The following is a 14778-nucleotide window of genomic DNA, read 5'->3' as shown; positions in this document are numbered from 1 at the left end:
CGGGGCTGAGGGAGGGGCGGTCCCGGTGAATTCTCCTCTCCCCGGTCCCTCTGAGGCGACGCTCGCGCGCCGTTTCCCGCCTTTCGCTCCCATTGGCCCGCGCTCGCCACCGTGCGCTCCCATTGGCTGCGCCGGCAGCGCCCCCCGCTGGCTCGCTCCCCATTGGCCCCCGGCTGGGACTGGAGCCCCGCAGGGCGTTGCCATCGTTACGGCGGCCGGCGCGGGCCAGATCGCGCGTTCCGCGGAGCCGTGGCAGGCAGCATGGAGGGCGGGCGGCGCAGGGAGGCCGCGGCGGCCGCGGTGACGGGGGACGGGCCCGCGCCCCCGCCCGTGTTCACCCTGGAGGAGGTGGGGACACACAACTCCAACCGYGAGGCCTGGCTGGTGATCCACGGCCGCGTCTACGATGTCACCCGGTTCCTGGAGGAGGTGAGGCCTGGAGTGGGGGCGGCCCGGCCCGGCCCGGCCYGYCGAGGGGCTGAGGGGAGCGGGGAGAGGCCCCGGGGATCGTGTGGGGCCGAGAGGGGCGGGAACGGCCCCGGAGACAGAGATCCCGGGATGGGGTGCAAGAGGAGGGGGCGAGCCGGGGTTTGGGGCGGTGTGTGTGTCCCGGTGTCCCCGAGCAGCTCCCCGGTGCTCTCTGAGGGGCCCCGTGCCCGTGGTTGTCCCTCCAAGGGACGGCGTGGGTGGCGGGTCACGGTGGCCAGCCGTGGGCAGGGGTTGTGCTGCTGCTCCTCTGAGGCAATTCCAGAGGTTTCCCAACAAATCTGTTCAGGCAAGTCACCGGAAGGCAGAGCTTTCCTTCAGCCACGGGACGTCACTTGTGAACGGGATCGGGGAACATCAGTAGTTTGAATGTGAAGTCTGCAGGGACACCCGAGAACTCTGAGAAGTTGACAGTGATAAAACAACCACCAATCTGCTGCCTGCCCAGAGGGTTCCACGCACCAGGGGTTTGGAAGCAATGCAGCCCCTGCCAAACCTCCAGTTCCCTTGGATGTGGGGACAAAAATTCCTWCAAGACTCACTGCTTTTGACTTCTGATTTCGAGAAGGTTGAGAGTGGTGTCCTRAGTGTTGAGAGCTGGAAATAGAGGGGGAATAAATAGTAACAAAATAGGAACATCTGAGGGAATGGCATGAAGCTGTGCCAGGGGAGGTTTAGGTTGGATATCTGGAAAAGATTCTTCCTCCAGAGGGTGATCAGGCACTGAAAATGTGCCCCAAGGAATGGTCCCGGCCCCAAGGCTGCCAGTGTTCCAGAAGCATTTGGACAATGGATGGGGTGGGATTGTTGGGTGTCTGTGTTGGGCCAGGAGTTTGATTGGATGATCCCTGTGGGTCCCTTGCAGCTCAGGATATTCTGTGATTCTGTGATTCTGTGACATTTTCAAAGGGGGTTATCCCAGCTTAAAGTAACAGCAAACACATTGTGGCATCTGCAGGGCAACGTACAAAGGTTGAGCTGAACCAGCTCCAAAGAAGACACTTCATTGAAATGCACGTGTTCCAGCTTGTTGGTTCTGCTGCTCTGAATTCAGCTCTGATTTCCTTCCAGGCCTGTGGGGTTGAGGTCTGTGTGCTGTGGAGTCACAGCCTGCAGTGACAGAGCTGCTCTGGCGAGGGTGGAGATGTGTCAGGCAGGAGGCAATGATCACCTGGCAGCTGGAGGTTGTGCCTTGCTCTGCATCTCTCAGTAACTTTCATTTCTAAAGTTGGACACAATCTGGTTTGTTCTTTGGGACCAGAAAATCACAGAATCACTGAATTGTCCATGTTGGAAAATCCCTCCTGTGCCCAATCCCTGCTTGTCCCCAGCCCAGAGCACCCAGTGCCACATCCAGTGACTCCTTGGACACGTCCAGGGATGGCAACTCCAAACCTCCCTGCAGCCCCTTCCAAGGCCTGACCAYCATTTCCATGAACAAATTTCTCCTGATGTCCACCCTGAGCCTCCCCAGCTCAGCCTGAGGCCGTTCCCTCTCCTGTTTCTGTTCCCTGGGAGCAGATCCCAAATCCCCCCAACTGCCCCCTCCTGTCAGGGAGTTGTGCAGAGCCCCAAATCCCCCCTGAGCCCCCTTTGCTCCACGCAGGGCAGTTTAGTGGGATGAGATGTGCAAGGTGGAAGCAGGACAAGTTGGTGGGAAGGTTTAGCAGATGCAGAGGAAAACCAGCAAAAACTTGGAAAAGCAGTTTACTGCTGGTTTGTGAATAAGGAAATGCTGGGGTAGGGTTTAGGAAGAGCCAGAATAAGCTGGAGATCACGGCTGCAGTTGCAGGAGCTGTGAGTCTTGTCTTACACTTGTCTCTGTGTTGTGATTCAGAGCATGGACACTGCAGGGAGGCCAAGCCTTCACCTCAGTGTTCTCTGTAAGGTGGAGTCTGTGACCTGCTCCCTCAGACACCTCTGGAATTATAAGTGAGCCCAGAAAAACACTTCAGCAAGCCTGGTTTAGCAGTGCCCTGACTGTCACCTCGAGATGGTGTTTCACCCTGAGATGATRTTTCATTCTGTCCTTTCCAGGCCCCTTTTCCCATTTGTGTTTTTCTGACATGAAAAGACCTACTTGGACGAGGGCAAGGGAGAAGAATGAGGGCACTGTTGAACTGTGTCAGCATGGCCGACACAACACTGTGCTGTGCACACCCCTTGCTGGCACGGGGGAAGGCCTCATTTATTGGCAAAAATCCTCTTTATATCTTTTGCTCTCTGGAGTGCAGGGAATGAGGTGCAGTTGATGGGAACCAGGAGTGCTYGTGTCATTTGAAATTTGCAGTTGTCTGAGGAGCTGGGGCTGCAGCACTCRGGGTGTCCTGTCATGCTGGGTGCCTTTCCTGGCCTTTGCTCATGGATTGTTTGACTGGGATTGCTGAGCCTGCTAGYGTGTTACCTGCGTGGGATTGTGCAATCCTGAAAAAGTCACTGCTGAAAGGTTGAATTTGGCTTCATGATTCCTGCAAATTAGGCACTGCAAGTCAGACAACCCAAAATCCATGTGCTGCTGCAAGTGTAGACCAGCATAATGTTCCAATTCACATTAGCTGCTGTGCAGTAGGAGTAACAAAACATCTATCACATAGCAAAATTTACTGAGTTATAAGAACATGAACCAAATCTGGAAGATGTTCAAAGACAGCAACTGAAGTGTTGCAGGTATTTCTGGGAGGTACAGCCTCCTGTGCTTCAGAGAGCCTGTGAGTGCCTCAAATTAACTGGGATTATTTTGAAATCTGAGAGAGCCTTATGGTGATTTATTTTCTCCGAAATCTGGGTAACTGGACCACACCAGGATACATGTTATTACTCCTGGGGACAGGGTCTAAAAAAGCATGTGTAGGATGTGGCTGGAGYAGGAGGGTCTGGGAGTTCAGTGTGAGTGAAGGGTGGAGGGAGGCAGCTGTACATCCTGCAGGTGCTCCTGGGTCTGTCAGGCTCACACTTCACCACCCCATCTTTAAAATCTGAGCTTTTAACTTGTACACAATCTGGAACAGACTTRTTTTCAGTTATGCTGCAGAGACACAGTTTATCTCTGTTTTCACACATGACTAGGGGAGTCTGGAGATTGATGTTTTTCCAGGAAGTCCTTGTTTCTGTTATCTGAGCCCACAAGACACAGCAGCTCCCCCAGCTCTGTGTCTCGGCACACACTGCTGCCTGATCCCCGTGATAAGTGTGAGTAGGAATCCATTTCCAGTTTCCAAGTGCAAGGAGCCTCGACTGTGACTCCACTGACACAAATTGGTCAGTTGGTTTCAGGTGTAGTGTTCTTCAAGAGAAGGAGGAGCACCAGGCATCTGGGTTTCTTCATGCTGACTTGCTCCAGCTTTGCAGAGGTGCTTTTTGAAAACTGTTCCATGACTTACAACCATCTGTGGATCATTTATTTAGGTGGCTGCTCGTCCTTGGTTCTGGCTTGTATGGTGCTGGCACATTAGTATTGCACAAGAATACTCTTCCCTCTCCTGGTTTATTTTTTTAACTCTGGGCATTGGGAATGAAAGTTTTGTCCCACCTCAACCTGGTGATCTTATCTCTTGCCCGACACAGTGATCTAATTAGTCCTTTAGCTTAATTAGTGTTGCTGCCGAGCTGTTTGTGTCTGCAGCAGGTCTCTACCAGCAGTTCCCAGCCAGATGTTTGCAGGCAGGCTTTTGGAGTTTGTGGAGAGTGGACTCCAGGCTCTCTCTTTATGCAGGAATTTTGGGATGTGCTCTCGGAGGCCTTTGCTGCCTGCCTGCAGTTCTTGCTCAGTTATTCACTGTGTGTCCTGAAGATGAGTGACACAGAGGTCCCAGTTTTATTGTCAGCTYTCTCCTGTTTTGCTTTTGCTGTTTCTTGTCAGAAACTGTTTTCCAGCCATTGTTTCCCTTGGAAGTACTTTTCCCCCCCCCACAGTTTGCAATACTGTTTTCATGTTTTCCTGCAGCAGCTGCAGCTTTGGGAAGTTTTGTGGCAGAGTCAGTGACTTCCTGAACAAATAGTCTGGGTTTACGTTTGCTGGGGTAGGACAAGGTGGGAATTGTCTGGCTGCAGCAGTGCTGTCTGGAGGAGGGAGCTCTTCAGAAATAGGAGATGCCAAAATATTTTGAAGGTCTTTTGCTTTTAGGCTTGGAAACTGCAGCRAAAGACAGATGTGCATGAATAAATAATGGTGGATTTAGCAAGTGCATAGAGAGGCTTCACAGTCAGAGATACAAAGAGCAGTGAACTTTACTGTTCTCCTTCTCTCTTGAACTTGATCTTTCCTCTTGTCTCTTGTCTGTGGAGAAACTGGATGTTACTGTAAGAACCTGAGAACTGCCTGCTAACAAACCGTGTCCCTCCACTTTGCCCTTTGTGCCTCCTGAGAAGGCTCCACATTGGTTTAGTGGCATACCTGAACAATAAAGGGATTTATTCCAAATAAAGAGCTGAGATATGAGAATTGCAGGATTGGCTGCAGCACACCACCGGAGCAAACAACGTGGCCAGTTTGTGTCTATCCTGAATGTGTTTGGTACAAGGTGGGATGGCCTGGTGGGAATATTCAGACTTTTGGCAGCAAAAGCAGACAAAATGAAGGAAGTGGGGGAGGGGTGGCAACTGCTCTGTGTCTGTGGGAAGGAGAAGGATATGACAGAGAGAAGCAGGTGTGTTGGTCCTTTGATCTGAAATGTAACCCAAAATCTCTTCTCCAACTGGGGGCTGGTTGCCTGAAGCCCTGGGAAACTAGGTTAGTCCCTGTGCGTGTCCTGAGACGTGTGAGCACTTTATTGGTGTAACTGGATTAGCTAGTAGTTCACACTCAGGCTGGAAAGGGATTGGCCTTTGCTGTGGTTAGTGCTTTCCATTGCTGGGCTGTTCCTGGAATTGTGGCATTGACACTGGACAGAGCTCAGCCCACCACAGAAAACAGAACCACAGCCTGGGTTTGTTCACTTCATCCCATCTGACAGTCAGCCGTGGCCAGCTGCCACCCACAGCAGTGGCAGTGGCACTGCAGAGCTCCCTGGGGCTTTGGCTGTTGTAACTCTGGATCTCTGAAATCAGTATATGATATTAAACAGTATAATTTTTGTGATACTTCGTGATTACCTCCCCCATGTCACTGATGGGGCAAATGGGATCAAGTTCACTATTGCACATCAGCAAACACATAATTTTTGTAGTGCCTGAAGAAGTAGAATATCCTTCCCTCCACTGTTGTCTGTGAATTCCTGAGGAGATGTTAGACAACTGAAGCTTTGGCAGATTTTATTGATGGTGTTGTTGAGGCATCCAGCAGTGCAGGGTGGGAGGAAGGCTGATGACATCCTCAGTGCCTTTCTGCATCCAGCCCTTGGCTCATCTGGACTCTTCTCTTCCAGCACCCAGGTGGAGAAGAAGTGTTGCTYGAACAAGCTGGCAGAGATGCCACGGAGAGCTTTGAAGATGTGGGGCATTCCTCRGATGCCAGGGAAATGCTCAAGCAGTACTACATTGGGGAGCTCCACCCGGTGAGTCCTTTGTGTGACCCTCAAACACACACACACCAAGGGTTTAGGCAATCCCTGTGTTTCTCTTGGGGAAACCAAACTCCTTCCACCATTCAGAACAGATTTTTCACMTAATTTAGATTGGGGCACTTAAGCTGAACTCATGAGTTCCCTCTGTAYCTGGTGGAACCATAAACCACCTTTGCCTTGTAATTCTGAGCTCAGGAGGGTGAGAGATCCCAGGGGCACAAACACCACCTTCCTGCCTGCCTTTGGGTGCCAAAGGAAGGACTCCTGTAAAAACGGAGCCCAGGCAATTACCTGTGTGCAGAGCAATTCCCTCATAAAAACTGCAGCCTTCCTTTGAAGTCAGCAATTACCTCTTTTCTTCTTTTTTTCCCCTGACAGAATGATCGGAAAAAGGAAGGTTCTAAGGTAAGCRCTCACATTCCAGTTTTCTGCTTTTATTTAATGTCATATGTCTTTTGGTTCTTTTTCCCCATCTTTTTTTTTCTTGTGGAGCTTGTGGCTTTATGTTTACACAAACTACACATGAATAAATTTTGCAAGCAAATTCTACCTTTGTTTTTGTTCTGAAGCTCAGCAGGCACCTCAGTGTGAAATTGGAAGTGAGTTTTTGTGCCCTTTCTCCGCTGGCAGCAGCARTGTTGTTTCCACACCTTGAGCCACAGACCACTTTTTTGCATTTCTGGCTGTGTCCTGACCACGGAACTGGTTTCCTTGTTGTTCCCTTCGAGCCAGGAGATGGGCACGGCTGCCGCGGGGCTGGCTGGCAAACAGCAATTCTCTGTTAACTGCCTTGGGGATCAGTGGTGTTGCTTAACAYTCAGGTGCTCCTGGATTAGAACAGGGCAGAGTGTTGCAAAAATGCCTTTGGGAAGGATGGGGAGAGGGAGAAAGCAATAAATAGAATCCCAGCTGGGAGGTAAACATGTGCCTCRCAGCTGGCTGGGAGGCCTGGACAGGGCACAGCTCTGCCTTCAACAAGGCTTTTAGATGTTCCTCTGAGCAGGACCACTTGCAGAGCAGCAGGAATCCAGGAGAGAACTGTCAAATTAAGGATAACTCRGGCTGGGTAAGGCCTGTGCTTGGTTATAATGTGGAGCTATGTGATTATGTAYGTATTCACCTTAAAAATTATTGTTKGGTTCAACTCGAGTTTATAAACAGGATGACATRCTGAAAATGTGCTCAGAAATCAGTGATGGTCAGAGTAGCTTCCTTGGATCCAAGTTAAATTTTTTTGCAAGTATTTTCTCTCCTAAGCAATAAGTCCAGCATGTTATGCACAGCTGAGGGCTCTTTCCAAAGGGCAGTATCTTTTAAAAGCAGGTTCCAGTGTAATTTAAAGATGGCAGCAAGAAAGAGAATCAGTAATGTACAAATAAAAACAGAAGAAGCACAAAACCACTCCCAAACCACCTTGTAAAAAGCAAAGCTTTATTTTGAGAGGGGTGCAAGTTCCAGCATGGAATTGGTGACTGAGTGGGCGAGATTGGATTGGTGGAAAGAACATGGAGGTGAAGATGACAGCAGACATCCCCAAAAACATCCACCCTGTCACCAGGGGGTTTTTGGAAAAGGAGCATTATTTTTCCTCCCTTTTTGTAATCACATGTTCAGGCTTGTCTTACTAGCACATGTTTAATGTTTCTTTGTTCTCCTGTTAACTCCCTCTTTCCTCCTCCAGAATCCGAGTACGACATCCTCAGGCCAAGCAAGGTATAGTATCTCCTGAAAAAAAGAGTGAGAAATGGAGGGGTTGGGACTCTGTAGAGCTGCATATTAACTCCAAAGGGCCTGAAAATCCCCGGGGATGTACTGCAGTGTCCTTCTGGCAAGCAGATACTCCAAAGCAAGTTGCCAGAGTGTGCATGTCTCTTGTTGGATGTGAGCCCAGCTCTGCTCTGCACTGGKCAGAACCAGCATCCCAGTGTTTGGAATTCTCTGCCCCATGTGCTGGTGTTAAATGGCTGTGGCTGCATCCCTGTAACCACAGGGGTTATTTGGGTGGTCGCTGTTGGCCATGGGGTGGCTCAACACAACTATGGGTGACTTTTTGTAGAACTTTACCGTGACCATCTCGTTGAAAATAAAACCAGCAYAGGGCCCTGGTCTCCTGCAGCTGGTGCAGAAGGTTTTGCTCAGGAGGGTGAGCCTGTGGCCTCTGGAGTCTGAGCAGATTTACTGGGGCACAGCTGTAACTGTTGCCATCCTTGAGTCAGCTCTGTTGTTTGTACAACGCAAATTACAGCCTGACTTATTTAAGGAAAATCAAACCAACAACAACCCCTCCAAGTGGTCTCTGAATGTGCCAAGCTGGAAACTTCAGCCATCCAGCTGCTATTTTATAAAGCATGAGACCACAATTGGGCCTCTCGTGGGGGCTGGCARAGCCTGTGCACGGGGACAGTGTGGCCATGGCTGGGGGGTCACCCTGGGGGTACAGCTCCAGGAGTTCCCTAGATGTGTAACAAGGGATGAACATCAGGAATGGATTATTAACTAGATGCTTTCTTCTGGTTTCTGCAGTGTGTATGTTTTAGTTTGTTGTTTCTTTTTCTCTCCCCATAGTTTCTGGTCAACATGGCTGATCCCCATCTTCGGAGTGCTGGTCTTAGGTTTAATGTATCGTTATTATATGGTGGATGGGAAAAGCTCCTGAGCTGGCCTTGCTGGGGCCTCAGACAGCCTGAAAAGAGGGAGAGAGAGTGTATGTGTGCAACATGTGGAGTTCTGCTGCCCTTAACCTTCCTGCCTTGCTTTTAGCTCTGAATCTGTCAGGTGATGTTGATATCCATGGGACCAAGCTAATTCCAAACTCTGTCCTAACTCTGGGACCCACAGACCTGTTGTACTTCCCTCTTGCAGTGGCAGGGAAGGAGGAACTTCTGGTATTCCCTAACATTGGTGTGGTGTCCCTCATGCTCTCTCTCTCGCTCTCTCTTGCTCTCTGACATAACCCCCAGACAACCTTTTTCTCTCAATGCCTTTGCGTTAAGCCAGACACCATGAAAGAGCTGCCCTAGGCCTGTGGCTCTGCCTCAGCCCTTCACACAGCTKAGAATCATCTGCCAGTTTTCTTCAGCCCTTGCCAGAAACGATGTCTGGAGCTTTGGTTCTGCAGGAACATTCCCAGGGCGTGCAGGCAACACTAATTGGAGCAGCGGGGAATTGTTAGCGTGGCCACCTCTTTCTGTACCTGTCTGTTTTTAACGGTTAAACAAATACATGGATTTTAAAAGTGATTCTGTTCATTTTGTAATATTTGTTCTTGTCCCTTTGGAATGTATATTCTGTGATAATTTATATTGAATCCTGGTTGGTTTGGGTGTTTTTGTGCTGTATGTGGCAGAGCCAGTGGGAACTGGCATGTGGCTTCTGGAAATGCAGATTCTTCTTTGTCCCTGAGGTTGTGATCTGACACATGTATTGGAAGCAAAACTCATTCTTATGTACTGTGAATGTGCACCAGATGGGGGAACCAATTAAATCTGGCCTCTTCTCCCAAAAYGAAAAGGGAAAAGAAATGCATTTCTGTTTTTGTCGGGGAATAGAGGAGGATATTTCCCTCTTCCCCTGTTTTTGTGTGTTGTGCAGTCAGCCTTGCAGCGCAGACAGTGCACAGTTTGCTTCCTGTGCTGAGGCAGGAACCCTTCCAGCTCTTCCAGCACACTGAGCTGGGGCTTTGGGATCTGCTGAATAAAGGGAAGTGGTGTCCTAGTGCTCCCTTCCCTTCAGTGGGGCTGTGCCTCTGACACTGGCTCTAAATCCAAACCTGCAGCACAACTTATCGTCCCCTGGGATCGCAGCAAAAAGGGGAGTGATACTCCAGAGCCCTGCTGTGAAAACCTCCCAYGGGTTGGGGAGTTTCTTCTCTCTTCCACAAAACTACCATGTTCTTCAGAAGGTCATGTAGAAGTTCTTGCATGTGGAATTACACTCTACTTTTTAGAAACAAAGGCCAGGGAACTTGAAGTAAGAGCACCGCCCGGGCTGCCTTCACATGAAAATTGTGAACCATGAACTCAGTTTGGGGAAGTTTAGAGTGGATTCTATACCAGGGAAGGTTTTGAAGCTGGAAGATATGCATTGGCCAAAGTATCACCCTGCTGAGTTGGGGTCGTTCAGGGCAGTGCAGGGCTCCACAAAGGTGAGGTGGTTTGGATCCGGGGTCATCCAGGGGCTTGCCTGAGGAACAGAGCTGGGTGTGATGTGGGAAACACACCTATGTTTTCTCCATAGGAAGCACTGTTACCTGGGTTTTCACTTTTTTAAATACCATTTTCCTGTTGTATTTTGGCTGCTCTAAATAACTTCTTGCCATCATCAGCTCTTGACTCTCTGCTATTGAGGAAGTTGCCTGTCAATTGCCATATATTATGGAACCTTTTTTCCTCTTAAGGGATTAATTGCCCTAGGGAGACTCTCAGTCTTGTTGCAAGGCTTCTTGGAGCTGGTAAGATCCTTGTCCAATGCCTTGTGSAACCTCACATCGCCTGTCTGCATAYRTGCCAGCTCCTCAAGAACCTCATGGTGCTTGAGATGCATTTGCAGGAGCCACATTGAAGTCTTCTCATTTTTCCATTAATGACAAGGGGCAGAATGTGGGATAGAGGCAGGTTGTAGTGATCCCGGTGCTTCCCGGGTGTGCTCTGGTGTGGTGGTGAACCCACCTCTTCTCATTCTGTTCTGGCTGGCTCAAGGACGGGTGCCACAGGTGTGAAACCGCTCAGGCAGCAAGGGAGGTATTAACAAAGCTTGTTGAGTCATTTTCTTTAAGGATTAAACCAGGCAATTGCCAAGCTCTGTCCTCGTGCTGAACCCGCACAGCCCATGTTTGCTGCCAGGGCCCCGCACAATGCTGGCACTGCCTTAGCATTCACCCCACAGACACCTCTGGGGGTGGAATTCAAGCTGGGCTGTGCTCTGCTTCCTTCAGGTGCTGCATAGGAGGAGTTGAGTGAGGAACTGGAAACACGAGCATAGAGGCAGCTCCTGTAGTTAATGTGAGCGTGGTAGGGTTGCCCAGGGGTGCAGTGCTGGCCTTTTCTGCCTCTCCACCACCGCAAATTCCTTGATGATGCAGAATGTAACTGTTAACTGGTTTGTGGGGGAGGGGTAGGAGATCGGAGAGTGTTCCTGGGGTGGGGAGGTTGGGGCATGTTCTGTGATGGAAGCACTCATAAAATGCCATTTCTTGTACCTGGAGATTGTCTCCCAGCAGGAGGTGCCAGGCTGTGTGTGTTTGCTGTGTTCAATAAAGGTGTACAACAAACCGGTGCAGGATCCTGTCTTCCAACAGGCAGAGGATGTTTAGTTACTCCATCCCTGTTACCCTGTGGTGTGTAACCACGGTGTTACAGGGCTCAAATATCCAGCATTGGTGGTAAAGAATGTCCAATGGTAGACATGGGATTTGCCTTCCCGTTGATAGAGGAAAAATCTTTGGCATAATGTGGTGCTGAGCCTGTGCCAGGAATGGTCAGCAGCCTGTGTGGCTGAGCGACCCGATGGTCTCTGTGGGTGTTGGGGAAGCARCAGTCTGGGGCTAAGCACTGCACAAGCAGCCCCTGATTTCACACAATACTCCATGCTGTATCATCCTACATCATCCTGATAATCCAAATCACCTCTTAGCAAGTGCCATGAGCAGGTGGCAGAGCAGCTGTGGGCAGGGGTTTTCCCTGGAAGAAACCACATGGTGTGTGACAGGGCACCACTGTCCTGTGGTCTCAGGACTCCCATGCTCACACCTCTGTGAGAAGAGCATGTAGAAGAGTTGTTTTCAATGGAAAGATGACTTGGAGGCCAYGGAATATGTCTTTTATTTGCATGTCTGCTTATAAAAGAATGTAACATCCCACTCCTGTGGCTGTCAGCAGAATSAGGCTCTTAAAATTTGCCTAATTATGGATCTCGCTGTACCATCAGCAGCCTCAGGGAACCAATACCTGGTCAGAGCATCACAGGAAGGAGCAGGAGGTCAGCAAGGAGCTTWCTTGGGAAAAGGGCACGGAAAAGCAATGGGAACATCTGCTTTGGTCCTGGATTTCAGCTGWAATAGTGTAGGGAAGAAGGGCATGAACTGAGTGGGAAGTGCAAGTTTTGGGGAGGAAGGTTGGGCTTTCTGTTCTTGGCAAGCACTGTCTCACTGTAAACTTTATTTATCTTTGATCTAGAGGAATTGGATCCAAAAATCAGAAAATAAACAGAAGATTTTRAACTATTTTTAAATCTGCTTGCAAGCGCTCCAGGGTCAGTACCGAGGTCTGGCTCCTTTGAGCACCGAGGAGCATTTGCATGGTGTCTGAGACAGAGATGGTAAAATTCAGGGGCCAATGGGCCCCAGAAGAGTCCTATCACAGCCAGCTTGTGTTTGCACATCATGGCTGCCACTCYAGGACAGGGATGCTACGGTGGTTTTATTCCAGGATTAAATGGAAAGACCCCTTTAATGGGATTTATGTGTCCCTTCTTTGTTTTAAAACCCTCACGCACCAGGCAAAGTTTCAGGACACCAGCAAATGCTGTGTACCTAAAGCTGGACTTTGCCCAGCATCAGCCCCACAGCYGAGTGTCCTGTTCCCTGTCACCAGGATGGGGACAGAGGGGGGGACGGTGTCTCCTGCCAGCAGTAACCGCCCTGCACAGCCCCGACGGCCCCGGTGCCTCCATCACGAGGGTGAAGTCAACGCCAGTGTCACACGCTGGTGTCACGCTGCTGTCACCCGCACCGTGTTGTCTCTTCTCCAGGGACACCACTAACAGAAATTACTATAAAACAGGTTTCCTGCCAACCTCGGCAGYTTTAATGAGTCAGGAAGTCGTAAGTTATCTGGGAATAGGGGARCTGTTGACGGAGCCTAATTATTTTCTGACAGTCTTTCTAACACCGTTAGAAAATAAAACACCTACGTAGGCTCCGGAATCGCAGATGGGGTTAGTGATATTCTGCAGGCACCTGCTAATTTGTCCCCACGATCCCAGTTTAGGCTCCTTCCCCCTCACACCTGCCGCTCTCCGGCTGCTTCTGCAGGGAGAGGAACTTCACAATAAAGAGAGAAAATACCTCAATGACACAGAACCGCTGCTGCCTGCTCCCACAGCTTTTCCACATTCTGGGGCCCACAAGAGAAGTTTTATGGCTCCAACTGATCTCAGGAAACCTGGTACATGTACYTTGCTGACCTGCCTTGGTGTGGTTATTCCCCCCAGTCCCTCTGCTCCTGTGCTGCGCTGTGGACTAATCTTATTTAGTCCTTTAAAACTCTTATTTGTCCAGGACTGCTCGGTCCTACCAAAAACCCAGATTTTAAATTCTTTCTCCAAATTTGGCCTTTGCCCATAGCCTTCCTGTCTTGGAATGCTGGGAGCACCAGGGCCTCTCCCCTTTCCAGCCATTACCAGTGCAGGGCTTTGGAAGTTCCCCCAGGCTGGATGAGAACAGGCAGGATTGCACCGTCAGGCTGCTCCTGCCTCTCTCCACGGAACATCAGGACTCCTTTTCTAATCTGCTTTGACCCCTCCATTCYATGTTGTTATTTGTGCTCTCCCAGCTCTGTCCTTCCCAGGACTCTGCAGAACTTTTCACAGCCAAACACGCTCCAGCAGCTGTCGTGGAGCTGCCAGTGCTGGGCCAGCAGTGTCCAGGCTTTCGGCGCTGTCCTTTCACTGCCCGGCCATGAATTCCTGTGCCTCTCAAAGGCACCTTCTCTATCCTGAATTGCTTCATCCCTGACCACTCTGTCTGTCACCACTTCCCTTTCGGGACTAAGATCTGTTTTCCCTCTCCACCWCAGCCCATCTGCTGGTGGCACCTTGTCCAAGAGCCTTTGTCTCCCTCATCACTCAGACAGGAGGTGGTGAGTACAGCTCAGTAACATTGTTTTCCCTGGATGCTTCCCCAACAAATCTGTTTTGTAGTGCCAGCATAGCAGTAGCTCTCTCTCATGGGTTGTTCACTGGCTGTTGGGCTGTGGTGAGTGCATGGAAGCTCCTGAGTGTTTTTAGAGGGAGATTTCGTTGGGATCTGAGAGCGGACTGGCAAAGAGCTGGCAGCAGGAGGGAYGGGAGCCAAGCCTTTGGTGGCCCAGGGAAACCGGACCCTGTGCGGCGCCGGAGGCACACGACAGCTGTTCACAGCTCCTTCCACCTCCATTTTTCACAGCTTAAGCACTTGCCTGGCACCTCCATCCACTCACACACAACCCCTCTTGCGTCCTCATCCCTTCCCCATCTACTTCCAAAGCAGATTTTGGATACGTTGGAAAAGTAACTGTACATATGTGCAGAACACCTTTCCACATCTCCTCCCCTTTCTTACAGGGGAAAGGGACTCCAAAACTCCCTCAAGAACTCTTTGCTCGTGTTCTGATTCCCCACATGTTTGGGCTCTTGTTTCTTAAGGCTGCTGCTATCCGTATCAGTCATAATGCACTTTTGCATTTCCACTTTATTTGGAAATAGCTGTTTTTTTGGGACATTATCCACCAGTGGGTTTGCCAGCTCTGCCTCGTGGGTTTCCGTGGCAGAGCCCCGAGGGTGGATGGAGCTGTGGTGGACATTGATTCACGGGGTGCCCTCACCACCCCCAGCATTGGCGAGGAGGGTCGGGCACAGCCCCGGCCGCGGGGTGCAACCTCCCTCAGCCCGGGCTCTTCCAGGAGGGTCAGTCTCGGCTGCTCTGCTGAAGAGCTCCCCTGACAGTGGGGCTCTCCAGGGATGGACCATCCCGGCCCCCTCACCCCGGGGGGCTCCCCTCAGAGCCCATCCTGCGGCTGTCCTTGAAGGGCCCTCC

General features: G+C 50.5%; 1 protein-coding gene across 1 annotated transcript; it reads left to right on the top strand.

The window, feature by feature from the left end:
- The first annotated feature begins 212 nt into the window (after positions 1-212).
- LOC130584790 (cytochrome b5) lies at positions 213-9226 on the top strand. The gene is made up of 5 exons (XM_057384987.1): positions 213-429; positions 5850-5978; positions 6366-6392; positions 7669-7700; positions 8553-9226. The coding sequence occupies exons 1-5, from the start codon at positions 262-264 to the stop codon at positions 8641-8643; spliced, it is 447 nt and encodes a 148-aa protein (XP_057240970.1). The 5' UTR covers positions 213-261; the 3' UTR covers positions 8644-9226.
- The last annotated feature ends 5552 nt before the right edge of the window (positions 9227-14778 follow it).

Source organism: Malurus melanocephalus, unplaced genomic scaffold (assembly GCF_030028575.1).
Source record: "Malurus melanocephalus ecotype Western Australia unplaced genomic scaffold, MMel_1.1 scaffold_766, whole genome shotgun sequence".
In the NCBI taxonomy this organism is placed as follows: Eukaryota; Metazoa; Chordata; class Aves; order Passeriformes; family Maluridae; genus Malurus; species Malurus melanocephalus.
Note: the sequence above shows the minus strand (reverse complement) of the source record. Positions and strands in the feature narration are given on the sequence as shown.